The following is a 14,730-nucleotide window of genomic DNA, read 5'->3' on the forward strand; positions in this document are numbered from 1 at the left end:
CGCATTTACCGTCTCACGTGATATGCGTGATGACGTTACGCCTCCCAATTGGGAGGCGCATCCTATTTTTACACTTCTCCCGGTCCGGACGCTAACATCCGAGTCCGCAGGAGGGCCGAGTAGGTTTGCATAGGGCTGGTGACCTTGGCGTAGTAAGTAAAGGTTCTGCTGTGTTGAATTTCGTACCTCTACTTCCACCATGTAAGTTATTAATTTCATTTTACTTCCTTCACTCCTTGTTTAAAGTGTGACTATAGGTCCCGCCCCCCACCCGGACTCATGTAGTGAAGTTGATTTGAACATCACGTAAGCACCGTTTACGGATTTCTTGGTGTTCACCAACCAGTGTGATAATTCCTCGCATCTCCATTTTAAAACCAAGCGTTTTTTTTTTTTGTGTGTTTTTTTTCCGCCTCCCATAAGTCAGCCAGATTGTAGTGTTGACTAAGAGCGTGATGGCGAATTGTTCAGGCATTTTTGTCGTAATCACCACCTACCAGGGTGTAGTATTCTCCGGCACTATTTGTTCTAGCGCTAACGAGCACCACAGGATATTTCCTTTATCGACACGGGTTGATATGAGTGAAAACTCCCGAAGGTTCTGATAATATGGAAATTTTCACCCTGTGTGAGCATGAAACTCACTCACAAATTTTGTGTGATTAGCCTAAGCCTGTTCTCTGTGAAATTATACATGTATTTTGTGAATCACTGTTTGTTTGTTCTGTTTTATTTTTTCACTCTTGCCTCAACAGAACTAAAGCTCTCAGAAATCCTGAAGGGTTACCTTATTTTGACCGTAAGTTTTTAGCGGTTCCAGACCCCACAGGTCAGGGTACGCCTTAGCGAGCGTATACCGCCGTGGTGGCCTTCCACTAGGTCCTGAAGAATGCTTCATGTAATAACGCCAGAAGCAGAAACATGTCGACCACTTTGATCACTTTGCACTATATTTAGGACGTAGCTGTCCCAATTATTACCAGAGTTCTCACGTCCACCACATTGTTTTTAACTGTGTCCAGTTTACCACTATTAAAATTACTTATTGGTTCAAACTGTGACATTTTTTAACTTACACTATCACAATTTGCACTGCATTCACACACAAAAAAACCAGCTCCGCTGTACTTCAGGCGTCGCAGCACACCGGGGAGACATTCGGTCTCTCCGGTGGGAACCCAATGATGAAGCATATCACCAACTAGGTTGGTGAGTGAGATGTTATTCACCATCACTTCGCCGGAAGCTAACAACCAGCGTGCCTGATCTTAGCTGACAAATGTGACCGCCCCTTTTCTAACCACTAAAAAGTGGTGTAGCATAACAAGCAAGTCCTGAATCTGTGCAACTATTTCCAATGCATCCCTAAGCTGTTTACTTGCAACCGCACATGCTGTTCCGATCTCGGGGCGACTCCTCATTTATAAAAAAAAAAAAAAAACGCTTCTGAGCACTGGTAGGTTTTAGAATTTGTTTTTATACAATACTGTCAAAACTCGGCGACCAGAGTTTGGATGGGTCACCCGCATCTACCTCCTAAAGGAACCGATCGGGAAGAAAGGCAGTCACAGGCCCAGGCGAGGAAGAAAAGGCGGGGAAAACCACACGAAAGGGGAGAGAAAAAGACACAGAGTCTGTCAAGCCAGATGAACAAGCACGCGAGAAGAAGAAAAAAAACAAGCGTCGGCAGCGCGCCCGCCTCGCTTAATGAGCATGACGAGGAAAGCCATATGGCGCCTCTGCTCGTAAGCGCGCGCACATGCACACAAGCTGTAGGCCGGCCATGGTAGCATTTTTTGAAGCCCTTACTAAAAGTCTCGCCAGGCCAGCGCATGCGCTGGGTCAGGCGAGACCTAAAAATAATATCTACCTTGCCTATGGCCTGCCCAATATCCTACCTTGCCTGATACTAGTGCCACATTCCTCAAACCTAGGCAGGCTTCTAAAACCCTGTTCTGCTGTCATGAGCTAATGACACTAAGGGGGTCCCTTGGGGGGCCACATGAGCAGTCAATATTGTGCGCTCTGCCATCAGGGGACCCAATATCAAGATGTTATCCTGCTTTTAGTATGTTTCCCAAAGCTATACTTGTTCCACTGAAGTGACAATGCACTTTGAAGGAATTATGGGGGAGCCTATAGTAGATCATGAAGAAACATATAGATATGATGATCAGGATAAATAATTTAAGAACTATGGGAACATTTCTAATTTTCTGCTAGTCTTTTCATCTTCATTCCCTTTAGTCCCTGACAGGGTTCCCTTGCATCTTCTTCCTAGCCTTGTGGGGCCACACAGGCTCGCTCTTAAGGCAAAAATAAGAAATTTGCCAGTCTTTCACTTATTGTTTAGACTGTTTAGAAGGCAGTTAATAAGTCCAATGCTGTTTATCTCTCCTGTCCACCACACTCAGACCTTGTGTCATGGTCGGGTGATCCACAGCTTTCTCTGTTCCATGACTTTCTTAATTCTCCAGACCCTGGGATGATTTTCCACGAGGATAAGTGGCTTCCCTCGCAGGACCTCTTGCCTTCTTCTGTTCTGGTCCACTCTCATATGGGAGTAGGCAAGCACTGATTAGTGATGGTGTCTAAGCAAATCTGACTAAAATTCCCTGTCTTTTCTGCCTCAATGTGTGTATAATGAAGCCCATACGTCCTTTCAGCATAGAAATCGAAAGTCACAAATCTAACATTACTTATGCTCAAACTCTGCCCTAGGTCTGCCCAGATACTCTTGCTCAAACCAATGATAAAAAAAATCTCTAGTCTTTACACCATGTATTCCAGCTCTCCTGTTGCTTTTGCCTTCCTGGGTCAGGAAAAACTTCCCTACACAAAAGAAGTGGCTGCTGGAATGCCTAGTCATACGCACATATGACCTTGAAGCATTGGAGTGCATTTTCCATTGACTTATTGCGCGGACTGCCATTGGTCTAGCAGCTGCTGACTCTTAGCCACAGAGGAGATTTTGTGTGAACAACAGGAGGAGTCCACTGATGTCAATAGCATATGTTTCCCTCAGCTAGATTACATATATTTTATATTTGAAAAAGTATTTCAGGGAATCGGAATCCAGTCAGTTCTATTACCGTTTCAACCAGGATTGCGTATACACTACAAATATACTTTTGATAGCATTTTACTGTTAAACATGAACAAATAGGGGTTTCTTTTATCCAGGTTTTGCATTTGCCACACGTTTCATTTTTCGGAGTAAGTCTGAAATATTTTCTGGCATTTTGAACATCTGCATATCGTTACCATTTACAGTTAACATAACAAAGTGTAATGTCTGAAAACTTTAGTTGTAAACAGTTGGCCATTTAAAGCAGATGAAAATGTTGTTGGTAGATGTTTGAAGATACTCCTAGGGAATCTGCCACAGCCAGGAATAGAATACTCAGTAAAATGTGATAGCCATCAAGGGAGTGAAATGCATTGATACATGTTATATGTAACAAACCTGATCACCTGTATAAGGGCTAGAAGTGGTAATACCCTCGGGACAGTGTTCATCATATATTCCCAGCTCAGAGGTGAAAGGCTGAACTGCACACAGAGGGAGGAGATATGGCATATCTTAAAAGCAAGAGAAAGAGAAGACATCAGATACAGACTATTTTGTCCCCCAGGGTAACAAGAGTAAGACTAGAAGCAAAGACCAATCACCAGTAGGCACAACACCACCGACAAGGGATCTTGTCCTCACAGACATCGGAAAGGTGGAGAAGATCATGTCTAGGCTCCAAGGAACGTTTTACAAGTTAAACCAAAAAGGAACCTTAGGAGAAGGACAGTCCTGTGAATCATGAGACTAGAATGAACACAGTTAACAGACAACAACTACAACAGTCTGGCAAAATTGGAAAGTTGGACAAAAAACTATTAGAAGTGATCAAAGGTAATCATTCCCTGGCAGTTGAAACATTTAGAGTATGTGATAGGATTAATGCAACCTGCTCCAGTTCAGATTTGAAGATATGTGAGTATAGAACTTTCACTTTCAGCCTTCATGAAAGTGATCACCTGGGGCGCATGGGTCAAACAGTCTTCAGGGAGACTTCATTACCTTCTTGCACCTTAAGGGATGGCCATGCATAGCCCATACCAAAGAGGAAGGAGTGAGAAATGAAGAAACTGTACAATAGGCGGCAGATCTTTTAAAAAAATGACATTATTTGGTGCTTTCTGATTCCCCTTGGCAAGATACAAACAAAATGGAATGCACATTACTTGTACTAACTGATGAACTTTATATCTAAAGTTGTCCCCACCACCCTAGCTTATTCCTCTTCTTGTATGAAAAAGAAATGTTGACAGCTCCTGTTCAATTATAGTTGTTTCTACAAGATAACAGTTTCCCTTCAAAATCATGGGTATACAACGAATGCACAGTAAAAAGTGATGAATTATATTGATTACAGAACCATAAATGTATAATTTCTAGTAGGCAGCTGTAGTATTTTGCCCTGTCAGGTAAGTGATTAGGTCTCACTAACTATGAAATTGTAAAGACTGGGATACAAAAAGTTAGATGTGTGAAAAGCCACTAGTTACCCGAACTATAAAAACCTGTTAATATTTGTGACCAGTGGAAGCACCTTTAAACCTTGCATAGATGTTTTTTTCTCCAGTCTTCTCGTAGTTTTTAGAGATCTGAAAAATGGTAACATTTTATATGTGTAGCACTGACCTGTGTCAGTTAATCATAAAACTGGTCTTGTGTTTGCATTACCTATTTTTCTGTGCACAATAATTTTTGGGTAGTGATTCATTGTATGTCACACAGTTTAAGAGGAGCTCTACCTTAAGACTATGAGTATTATTTATGGAATGGTCGAAGTAGGTACATACGCTTTAAACTGGCAGGTGTTTTGCTTCATTAAACCTGTGGTTCTTCTGCCTCATTTACAAGTGAGCTAGCTGACAGATTTCCCGTGGCAGAGCCTATGCCAGTTCCACCGTCCAAAACCATCACCAATTATTTACTCACGACGGGCCACTGGTGTTTGTGGATAGGAAGTCTTTTCCTGTATAGTGCTTCCTCCTGGCACTGATATTTCCTACCTAGGTCCTCCATGCGGGGCATAGAAGTCCCGGGAAGGAAAAATCAATAGTGATCCACCCCACTGGTAAGAAAATACTTCTAGTGCATCAAGAATGTTGCTGTTTTTGTTTCTCAGAAACTAAACAACACTTTTGGTGTTTGTTTCTGTGAAGCAAAACAAAAATAACAAATGCTGTGCTGCCCGCTTGCCATGGCAAAGCATAGGATTAAGTGTATTTCCTTCTTCTTTGTAAATGTGGCTTAAACCTTTTAATGTGTTGTGACAAGTGACAGATCTCTTCGTTGTTTTCTGATTCACACCCACTCACTTATTATTTTCAGTATAAAACAGCATTTTCATTGCTTTTGTTAAAAATGGTGCAAATGTGTCCGAAAGAGAAATTTGTCTAAAGCTGGCGGGCTACAAGAGTTCAACCATAATTACCTTCATTTTTGAGGAGAGCTAAACTAGCATTTAAACATGGGTTGGAAATGGTGAAAAATAAACTGAAAAAATACTGGAGTAAAATGGTTTCATTTTTCTACCTATATTAGGAACGTCTTGACCTACTCATGGAGATAATTCATTTGTTTCTTTCTTTAACAATTTCAGGCCTTGGAAAAAGCGAAAGAAGCTGGAAAAAAAGAAAGAGTACTGGTGAGGCAACGTGAACAAATGTCCTCTCCAGAAAACATCAATCTGGACCTCACATACTCTGTAAGTAGAAAAGTAGTGCCTCTAACCTTTATTGAACTCAAGTAAACATCCCATTTATTTTGAATGAGCTCTAGAAAATAGTTGTTAACTACTAATATATGTGTTTTCTTATAGACATGACAACACAATCTTTCTTAGGCATCCATTTTTAGGGCTAGCATTTAGCTGTCTGTTGTGGTAGAATGGCATTACTCAGTGTGGACTTCTGGTCAGTCTTTTGCTTGTTGTTAGTTGGCTTTTTTGTCAGTCTCATATGTTTGCTTCTTATTTGATTGCTTTCCTTCCTCTTCTTGTGGTTGTCTCTCCATGGAGCATAGTGTCTTTACTATCCTTTCTTTTTTTTCCTTCAGCTCTACATGTCAGTCCATGTATTTTATTTTTTCCCTGTGGCTACTTTCCTGCTCAAGTCTCCACGCTCTTTACAGTGCATCACTGCCCCCCATTTCATCCTTCTTATGTATTTCTTCCCCAACCCTTATCCTGCTAGGTTATATCCCTTTCTTTAGTATATATTTTTATTTCTACAGCCCAGTTACTCGATTCCTTCCTACCTTATTCTTTTTCTTATCAATACTTATTTCACACGTCCACCCTCATCCTTTCCACCACTGCTCCCTCCTCCCTGCCTCTAACTTCTCTTAATTTGGTGCTGGCCCTTTCGTTCGGGAAAAAAAAGATTCTTTTTTTGGGGCGAGGGGGGCTGCTTTAAGGTAATATGAGCACTCACCATATTAGAATTAAAAGAAGAAACAAACAGCCCACTGCGTCATGACACATGCTTGGTTCTTCCTACATCTGGACACCCAGACCATACCGTCAACGTAAATAAACGTTGTATTTGAGTCCGCTGTACCCCGCCGTGCCCCCTTCTTCCCCTCCAAAGGTTTCCCTCTCTCCCAGTTTACAAACCAGACCTTACGTTACACAGTCCCAACAACTTTCTGCTCTTATACTAGAATGCATGATGTTTGCAATTTGTACTTCTGTCTTTTCTACATGATGGACTCACTTGCCACTCCTCTAGTTGTACTCAGCAGTTGTGGTTCTGTACCAGCAGAACACCTGCTCTGGTTTGCAATGTCGACTGAATCAGTTCTCATGTTTCTAAAACTCAATAAAAATTATTTCCCAAAAAAACAACAACAAAAAAACAAATGACGCATGCACGGTATATGCATAATCATACTTTTCCCCCCAGCATTAGCAACAATTTTTTTACAATGCTGAACAGCATCTGAAAAAAAAATAGCAATCAGTTGGAGTGAGAACATATACATTTACATTTTTTTAAATTCAGCCACGCACAAAATTTGTTTTTTATTTTCTAATTTGCTTTTGCCCAGATTGGAAAACAAATTATGTTTAAACCTGGCCCTTCATTAAAAAAAAGTAATGTGTAAACCTGTCCCTTCTTTGTAGTTTTCTTTCTGCCTGTAGAGGAGCACATGATAAGAAACAACCTCTACACAGTTAGCCTTAAATGTACTCGGGCACATGTAAGATTTAGGAAATATACATGTGGTCCTTAGAAGAAGTTACATGATGGTGTTGTGTATCGCAACAAATGAGACAATAGCTGCAGTGAAAGGAAAAGCTCGGACCTTCAAAATGCACAGGTCTGAGGGTGTCAGCTTGTACAATGTACAACCCCACAGATTGCCTTGTTATCTTGTTGGCATAATGTGTGTCTAAGACCAACCACTGCTTCTGGGTCATACAGGCTGAGTTTACCTTCAATTATTTGTGTGTGTGTGTATGTATGTGCAGTTACTTGTAGCCTCATGTAACTATTGCGACAGTCCTTGTAAATGCTGTGACCTTAAACTAAACTTTATTCAAGTTTCCTTTTTCAAATAAATTAGAAACACATCATAGTTGTTTTGGCATGTATTGTCTTGTCTAGTTACTACTGGTCATGGTGACTGAACTTTCAATGTACAACCGTGATTATAGTTATACTCTTTGAAGAAGGGAGTAATAGCATTTGTTTATATATTTTTCCCACTTTTCGCTGGTGTTCTTATGGCCGCTTCTCACACTTTTGCTTTGTCATTCTTTTCCAGATCCTTTTCAACCTTGCCAGCCAGTACTCGGCAAACGACTTGCATTCAGAAGCACTAAATACGTATCAAGTTATAGTGAAGAATAAGATGTTTAGCAATGCAGGTAAGTACAATCACAAGGACCACTTGCCTAACATTTTTGGGGTTAATACTTTTATGTAGGTATAATTCGTTTCATTTGTTAGAAAAAAGTCTCTAAGAGGTTTTCCTTTGTCTATATTGTCTTTTATCTATACACATTTTTTTAAATGTTCTTTTTATCTTTTCTTTTAAGAGCTTTTCCATTAATTTACCTTCATTCTCACTCTCCATCAGTAAAACATTTTATGGGCGACTGATGTTTCTTCCCTTATGATTTTTCCCTGTCCTTGTGGCTCTTTCAAAAAACATCTTATGGTGGCTCCCCCCTTATGGAGCTCTGCAATACAATTAGAAGTATATTAATATTTATAACTCTAAAATATTTATGCCAGTGTATCCTACTTTGCTTTTTCATCTTCTTGAGCAGGGATCTCTGAAAGTTGGACTTTGGCCTTTTCATTTTTCCTCTAAACAACTGCTGAACAAGCATTGGCACTGCCAATAGATTGGCTAATAACTGAAAGTGCCTCTTCAGTCACTGATGAGTTTAGGCACTGAGGGCCTAATTTATATATTGGCGGTAAGCAAACTTCGTCAGAATGGAGACAGAGAAAGCTCACCGCCAATGTAATGGTCTGTCCGCCAAATTAATTCGGGAGATCCATAGATTGGTAGCGGCGGAGACTAATCTGTCTACGCTGTTCCCAAACTTCTCTTTCTTTACTGCCCATCACCATTGGGCAAACTCTGGAAGTAAGTGGCAGTAAAAAACTAAAAATGACCCCCTCGCCATGGGATATAACTCCCATGGAGAGAGAGCCTTTGCTTTTTTCATTTTCAAAATCAAAAACCCACCTTGGGGTTTTGTTTATGTAAATAAAAAAGTTTTGACAGAGCTGTATGGCAAAGTTCCAATACGTTCACAAGAACCGTCGTGATGCCAGCCTGATGGACATTTCAAAATTTGGCAAACGGGTACTCTGTCAAGGCGGTGGAGTAATTTACTCCGTCACCCACCAAATTGTAATTCAGCTTGGCAGGAACTTATCATATATGAACCTTGTCACTTATCCTTGCACTCATGGATGAATGCAACCACCCATGACTCATTCTTGTATTCACCGACCGCATTAAAACAGACACCTAAACTCAACAAGGATATGGACAATAAATTCATCAAACAAATTAAATAGAATAAAAATAGAAAAAGGAAATGTCACCACCTAAACATGGCAGGTACATACCTGCAAATAGCGATGAGTGGCCGTTTGTAATGGTATTGTAACTAGTGTATCCCTGTTTTAAAGCTCCAGCATAGCTGCAACGTTTAGAAGCAATATGTTGTCCACCTTTGTCTGGTAAAAACAATGATAAACTATGCATAATAACTTTGCAGGACAGCTTCTCATTAAACATCTCACTGATAAGCTATCTTCATACTCTAAAGTGTGTGGTGTATCATTGTTTTACTGATCCAAGGTGGCCAAATAATGCTTCTAAACATAGCCATCTTGTAACAATAAAAAGATGATCCATTATGGACAGTACAATTTTAATATCACCATCCAGCAAAGCCTTGAAAAAAAATAGAATGAAGCAGGCCACTGACAGTGCAACAGTTATAGGAGCTTAGGAATACCACTAACAGAATGGAACACAACATGTGCCCAAGTCCAGGAGTTGTAAAGTAATATGTTTATACTGCACTTATTTAGCCCCTTTAATTTTGCATAGGATCTATCCAAGCAACTCATCTGCATGCCTCAAGTGGAGAACTAGAACGCCATTCATACATATGATGTGATTTTACGATAAATTAACCAAATACTGGAACAAATAGTAGCCAGGTTGAGGACAATGACAAATATTCACATTGATGTATCAGTAAGGCAACTCTTCTTCGGAATTATACCTAGATCTAAGGATGCGAGAATTCAACATATATTTGCAATGAATTTGCTAACTCCTTCATGGTGTGTTGTGATAGCCTCTTGGGATTGGTACCTACTGGAGTGGTCACTAACTGAGGAACCTAAGATGCAGAAAGTTAGGACAGACGATAAGGTAATGAGAGACATGGCTGTATGGGCTGACATTATGGAATGGTAGGATGTGGGGAGGGAAGGTACAACTTCATAGATATTTTATATGATTTCTGACATCACCTTGTGGGGGTTTATGGTGTGGCTATTGCATTTAAGGTAAGAGATGTAAGAATGTCGGTAATATATAGTGACAGCTGGTGTATTTGAATATCAACCCGAATTAAACAAATGATGGCTTAAGCGAAACATGCATGTAAGATATCCATTATGATTACAGAATATTAAGTAAATAGGTAATATGTAGTGCTCAAAATATAATTCATCATTGAAGCTTTTTGACAAGTTTCAAGTTAAGAATTTTGTTTATGTTGTAAAATGAAAAAAGAAAAAGAAAATTATATAAACTCCTTTAATGTGCAAAACAAAGATGGCAGTTCAGTTTAGAAATAGTGGCTGAACAGGATGCAGCACACTGCAGATGAAATGACCGGCAATCAAGAGCCCAAGCAGAACTGTCTGGGAAGCTGCAGGACACTGTAAATAAAAAAGAAGGAAATAAATTAAAGGGGACTTACAAAACGAAAGAATGGAAGACTAAAGGACTAGCTACCAGTCCGGATGCTGAAGGGCACTCATTTTCAGGCAGGTGCACGTATGATCAGGCAAACTGCTGTTACTCACATGACAATAGAGCCCATGGCAGAAATGGAGCAACCTGTTTCCCCATGCAGAATGCTCTCATCTGTAGAAGCAGAATGTGAATGACACTCGAACAGACAGAAAAGGGCTTACTTTTTTCTATAAAGATTTGCAACGATTTTAACGCTCTCTTGTCACAATAAAACCATATAGTCAAAGTGCAGAACTTTGTGAGCCTAACAGACTGTCAGCTGCCACTCAGTCAGCTGCCTCTCACTCAGCTGCCCCTCACTTGCAATATGGAGAGGGCTGGAATATGGGCAAGAAGCCTGCTTCCTGTGCTAGTTTCACAAGCACCTTCATGACCACTCTGTGCACACTGTAGCTTTGATCAAACCAAATAGATGTTGGTGCATGGCTTGGACCTCTTTCTTCAGTAAAGTAGTACTACACTGGGCTCCACATTTAAGTACTGTGGGAGTGAAATCCTGTGTCTTTCCTCAGGGAAGCCAAACTTTATTACCTCTGCTACTGCAGTTTTAACCTGGGGGTCCAAGCAGCCCCTCCTCAGTGTGGAATGACCGGCTGTACAATGACTCTCTCTGTGGCAGGATACCTTGCTTCAGACTCTTCAGCTGAAAGACATTTCTATTTTAAGCTGTGCTTTCCAGCATGGCCGCTCCACTGAGTATGGTTCAGACCTTCAGCCAAGTGCAAACTTCTCATGTTATGTGTGACAACAGTAACTGACTTCCTGAAGTGTGAGTGTCACAATAAAAGCTTAAAAAATGAGACTAATAAAGGACATCTAATGGCAAGCAGTATTTAATGTTTAGTTTTCATCAGTATAGTAATGTTTTGGTACCTTAAAATAACAAAACCAGTTCTATGAAATAGAAAGTTAATGATGTTGCTGCCTTCTTGTATTAGGGAGGCTGAAAGTGAACATGGGAAATATATTTTTGAAACAAAGGCATTTCTCCAAAGCAATCAAATTCTATCGAATGGCCCTGGATCAGATTCCAAGTGCACATAAAGAAATGAGGTGAGTGTAGAACTACTTTAACAAAGCATTTTATCACAATAAATACATGTCCATCACTTAATCAAAAGGAAATGAAGTGTTAAAGCAACCAATACTCTTCTTTCTTCAGGATTAAAATAATGCAGAACATTGGAGTGACCTTCGTGAAGACAGGCCAGTACTCCGATGCAATTAATTCATTTGAACATATCATGAGTGAGTCTCCTAATCTAAAGGCTGGCTTCAACCTGATACTCTGCTATTTTGCTGTTGGTGATGGGGATAAAATGAAGAAAGCTTTCCAGAAGCTGATTGCTGTTCCATTGGGTATAGATGATGACGACAAATATATTGCACCGAATGTAAGTTGAAATGAGTTTGTGCTTTATTCATGGCCTACCTACATTGATCCCTTAATCATGCTCCTTGTTTGACGAGTTATGTCCACTTTAGAGACATGAAGTGGATGTTCACACTTATGATGATGAAATTATATGTTTATGTATTAAACAAAATCAGGCACATAGGGTATTCTGGGCTAGCACCTTTATTAAATGCCACTAATGTATAAAACAGAACTATTTTTGTTGGCATGCGTTCAACGCATACTGCGTCGGCGTGGTGTGGTAGAGTGAGGCATACATATGCCAGCTGAAATACCTTTTCCTTTTTTGCAGCAGGTAGTAGGGAATAACATAGAAAAGTGTCTTTGTGACCGTTTATGAGCATAGTATTGTCCTTACCCCAATGTTTTGCCGGATCAGTTGCCTCACGATAGGACCAGTAATAAGATGCCTTTGCAAAACCTGTTAATATGCTTCGTTTGTGTGACTCCTGGAATGGATGCTGTATAGAAATGTGCGCAGTTTCCTACTTTACGCCCAGTCCTTATTTCATACAATTTTAATTACAATAGATTTTCATGAATTCATGTTGAAAATGGGCAAATCCAAATTTTTAGATCATTTATTAAATGCTAGGGGCGTGGTTTCGGAGCCGACCAAGATGGCAGCTTAGTGTGGGAGCTCCGGCCCTCTCCTGACAAGACACCCCTATAGCCGTACCAATCTCCGCTCCTGGGGTGATAGTGACAGTGGAGCAGCGCAAGGGGCGGCTTGGAAAACAGAAGAGTTGCGGAGCAGCTCCAGAATGGCGCTGAAACATCGATGAAAGATTCAGACCGGAGTGGACCAGCGCACATTTGACCTGCGACACTTCAGGCCCGGAACGAAAGGGGCGCTCGGGACAGCGAGGACGGACCTCCCCCTCCCTAAGACTTGACCCCCGATGCCGAGACCGGTGAAACCGCGGCTTACACCGGGGCCTACTATGTCGAGCCCCGGAGGAGGGGCTAACAACCAGGGGTCAAGGACAGAGGATCACGAAGGGCCGACCACGGGGGCCCCAGGAGAAAATACGGTCCATCCGAGCTGAATAATACCCACCAACACTCCAGAGACGGATCGGTGCAGGAAGGAGGAGGCACAGATGCCAGGAACGGCCCGTGACAGAAGGCAGGCGCATCTCGTGCGGATACTGGGCAGAGACATTGAAGAGGTACCTGCGCCTGCCGGCGGGAAATGGGAGCAGATGTTCGGTGTGTGGCCTGTTTAAGGAAGACCCAAACACCCACCTAGCGACACTGGTAGGGGGACTGAGGAGTAACAGCACCTTGGAAGTAAGCGCAAGTGAGGTCAAGAGGCCCAGTGAGATCTCGGAATCCCCCACCCCCAGGACTCATAGGCAATACAACACATACTGTTACACGCCATAATCAAAGAGCTCCATGCACAGAGTAATATAATGTGAGCTCTGCAGGCCGAGGGCGTGGAGCGCCGGCACTCATTTAACGAACCCTGGATTGATTTGCCAGCAGAGTTGCGTCAAGGGGGGATAGCGAGCTCCCACTATTCAAAACCCAGGGATAGAGACAAGAGTAAGCAATCACCTTTCATCCACAGAGCTCGCACTTAGTCCCAGACCAAACAGACCGCCTGTTGAATCCATCGAGATTCACGGTCGAGAAGCGAGGCCTACGTGGACAATTGGAGGCGGATGGGGCGGGCGGAGAGTGTGTATTCGAAACTTGAAGTCCTGACATACATGGTCCACAAGGCTGCGACAAAGCTGAGCTCACAGATGAAGCCCAAGGGCAGGCAGGGTCCCAGACCAACAAAATGGATAAATACGCGGTCCCAAAACAGGCATTGAGCACCCAAGAGTCGCAAACAGACGAACCTGCGGAACCATCCTTAAGTGCAATCATGGCAGCAATTGCGGATCTGAAAGGGTCGAACAAACTCAAGCGAGATGTGGTGACCCTAGATGTGAACCTGCTGAGGGCAGACCTGCACAAAATCTCTGAGAAAGTTAACACAACAGAGACTGAAGTGGCGAAGTTACAAACTAGCACGAAACGCCTTGAGGAACAGGTGCAGACTCTTACGAAGCAGCATGAGACCATGGCTGCGAGACTGGAGGATCAGGAAGGGAGGGCACGAATAAATAACATTAGAGTGGTGGGGGTCCTGGAGGGCATGGAGTGGCCAAGTGTGGATCTATTCTTGAAAGACCTAATACTATAACATCTCAAACCAAAGAGACTTTCCACCTATTTTACAATAGAGCGGGCACACAGAGCCCCTCTTCCTAATCAAAAACTGGGTGCGCCACCTAGAACGATAATAGCCCGGATACTTAACTATTGAGACAGGGATGGCCTACTGCAGGCCGCACGGGTGCATGGGGACGTCCGATATGAAAATGCAACTATTCGTTTTTTCCCTGACTTCACGTTGCAGGTCGAGAGGCAAAGGAGGACTTTTGAGGCAGTCAAGAGGGAACTATGCTGCAAAGAAATCGAATACATGATGTTTTTCCTGGCAAAATTAAGGGTCATTGAAGAGGGAAAGACCTGGCATTTTAACACAGCGGAGGAAGCATGGGACTGGTTAGAGGGCTGGCGGACGGTGGGAAACAACTCCCAGTGTGACCAGAGAGGAGGAAGGCAGAAAAGACAGCCGCTCTGCCCAACGGAAGACGGAACACCCTCAGCCGATGGGAATGGATAGGGGGGGGGGGGGGGGGGGGGGGAAACAGAGACTGGACAC

General features: G+C 42.2%; 1 protein-coding gene across 3 annotated transcripts in view; it reads left to right on the forward strand.

Moving 5' to 3' along the window:
• Window positions 1–14,730, forward strand: part of IFT88 (intraflagellar transport 88) — a 537,246-nt gene that overhangs the window by 125,424 nt on the left and 397,092 nt on the right. For all 3 annotated transcript variants that reach the window (XM_085621562.1, XM_085621564.1, XM_085621563.1), the window contains exons 9-12: window positions 5,664–5,768; window positions 7,832–7,934; window positions 11,527–11,641; window positions 11,751–11,982. In XM_085621562.1, coding sequence (XP_085477688.1) covers window positions 5,664–5,768; window positions 7,832–7,934; window positions 11,527–11,641; window positions 11,751–11,982 — 555 coding nt within the window. The remainder of the gene's footprint in view (window positions 1–5,663; window positions 5,769–7,831; window positions 7,935–11,526; window positions 11,642–11,750; window positions 11,983–14,730) is intronic.

This window comes from Triturus cristatus, chromosome 8 (assembly GCF_964204655.1).
Source record: "Triturus cristatus chromosome 8, aTriCri1.1, whole genome shotgun sequence".
Lineage (NCBI taxonomy): Eukaryota > Metazoa > Chordata > Amphibia > Caudata > Salamandridae > Triturus > Triturus cristatus.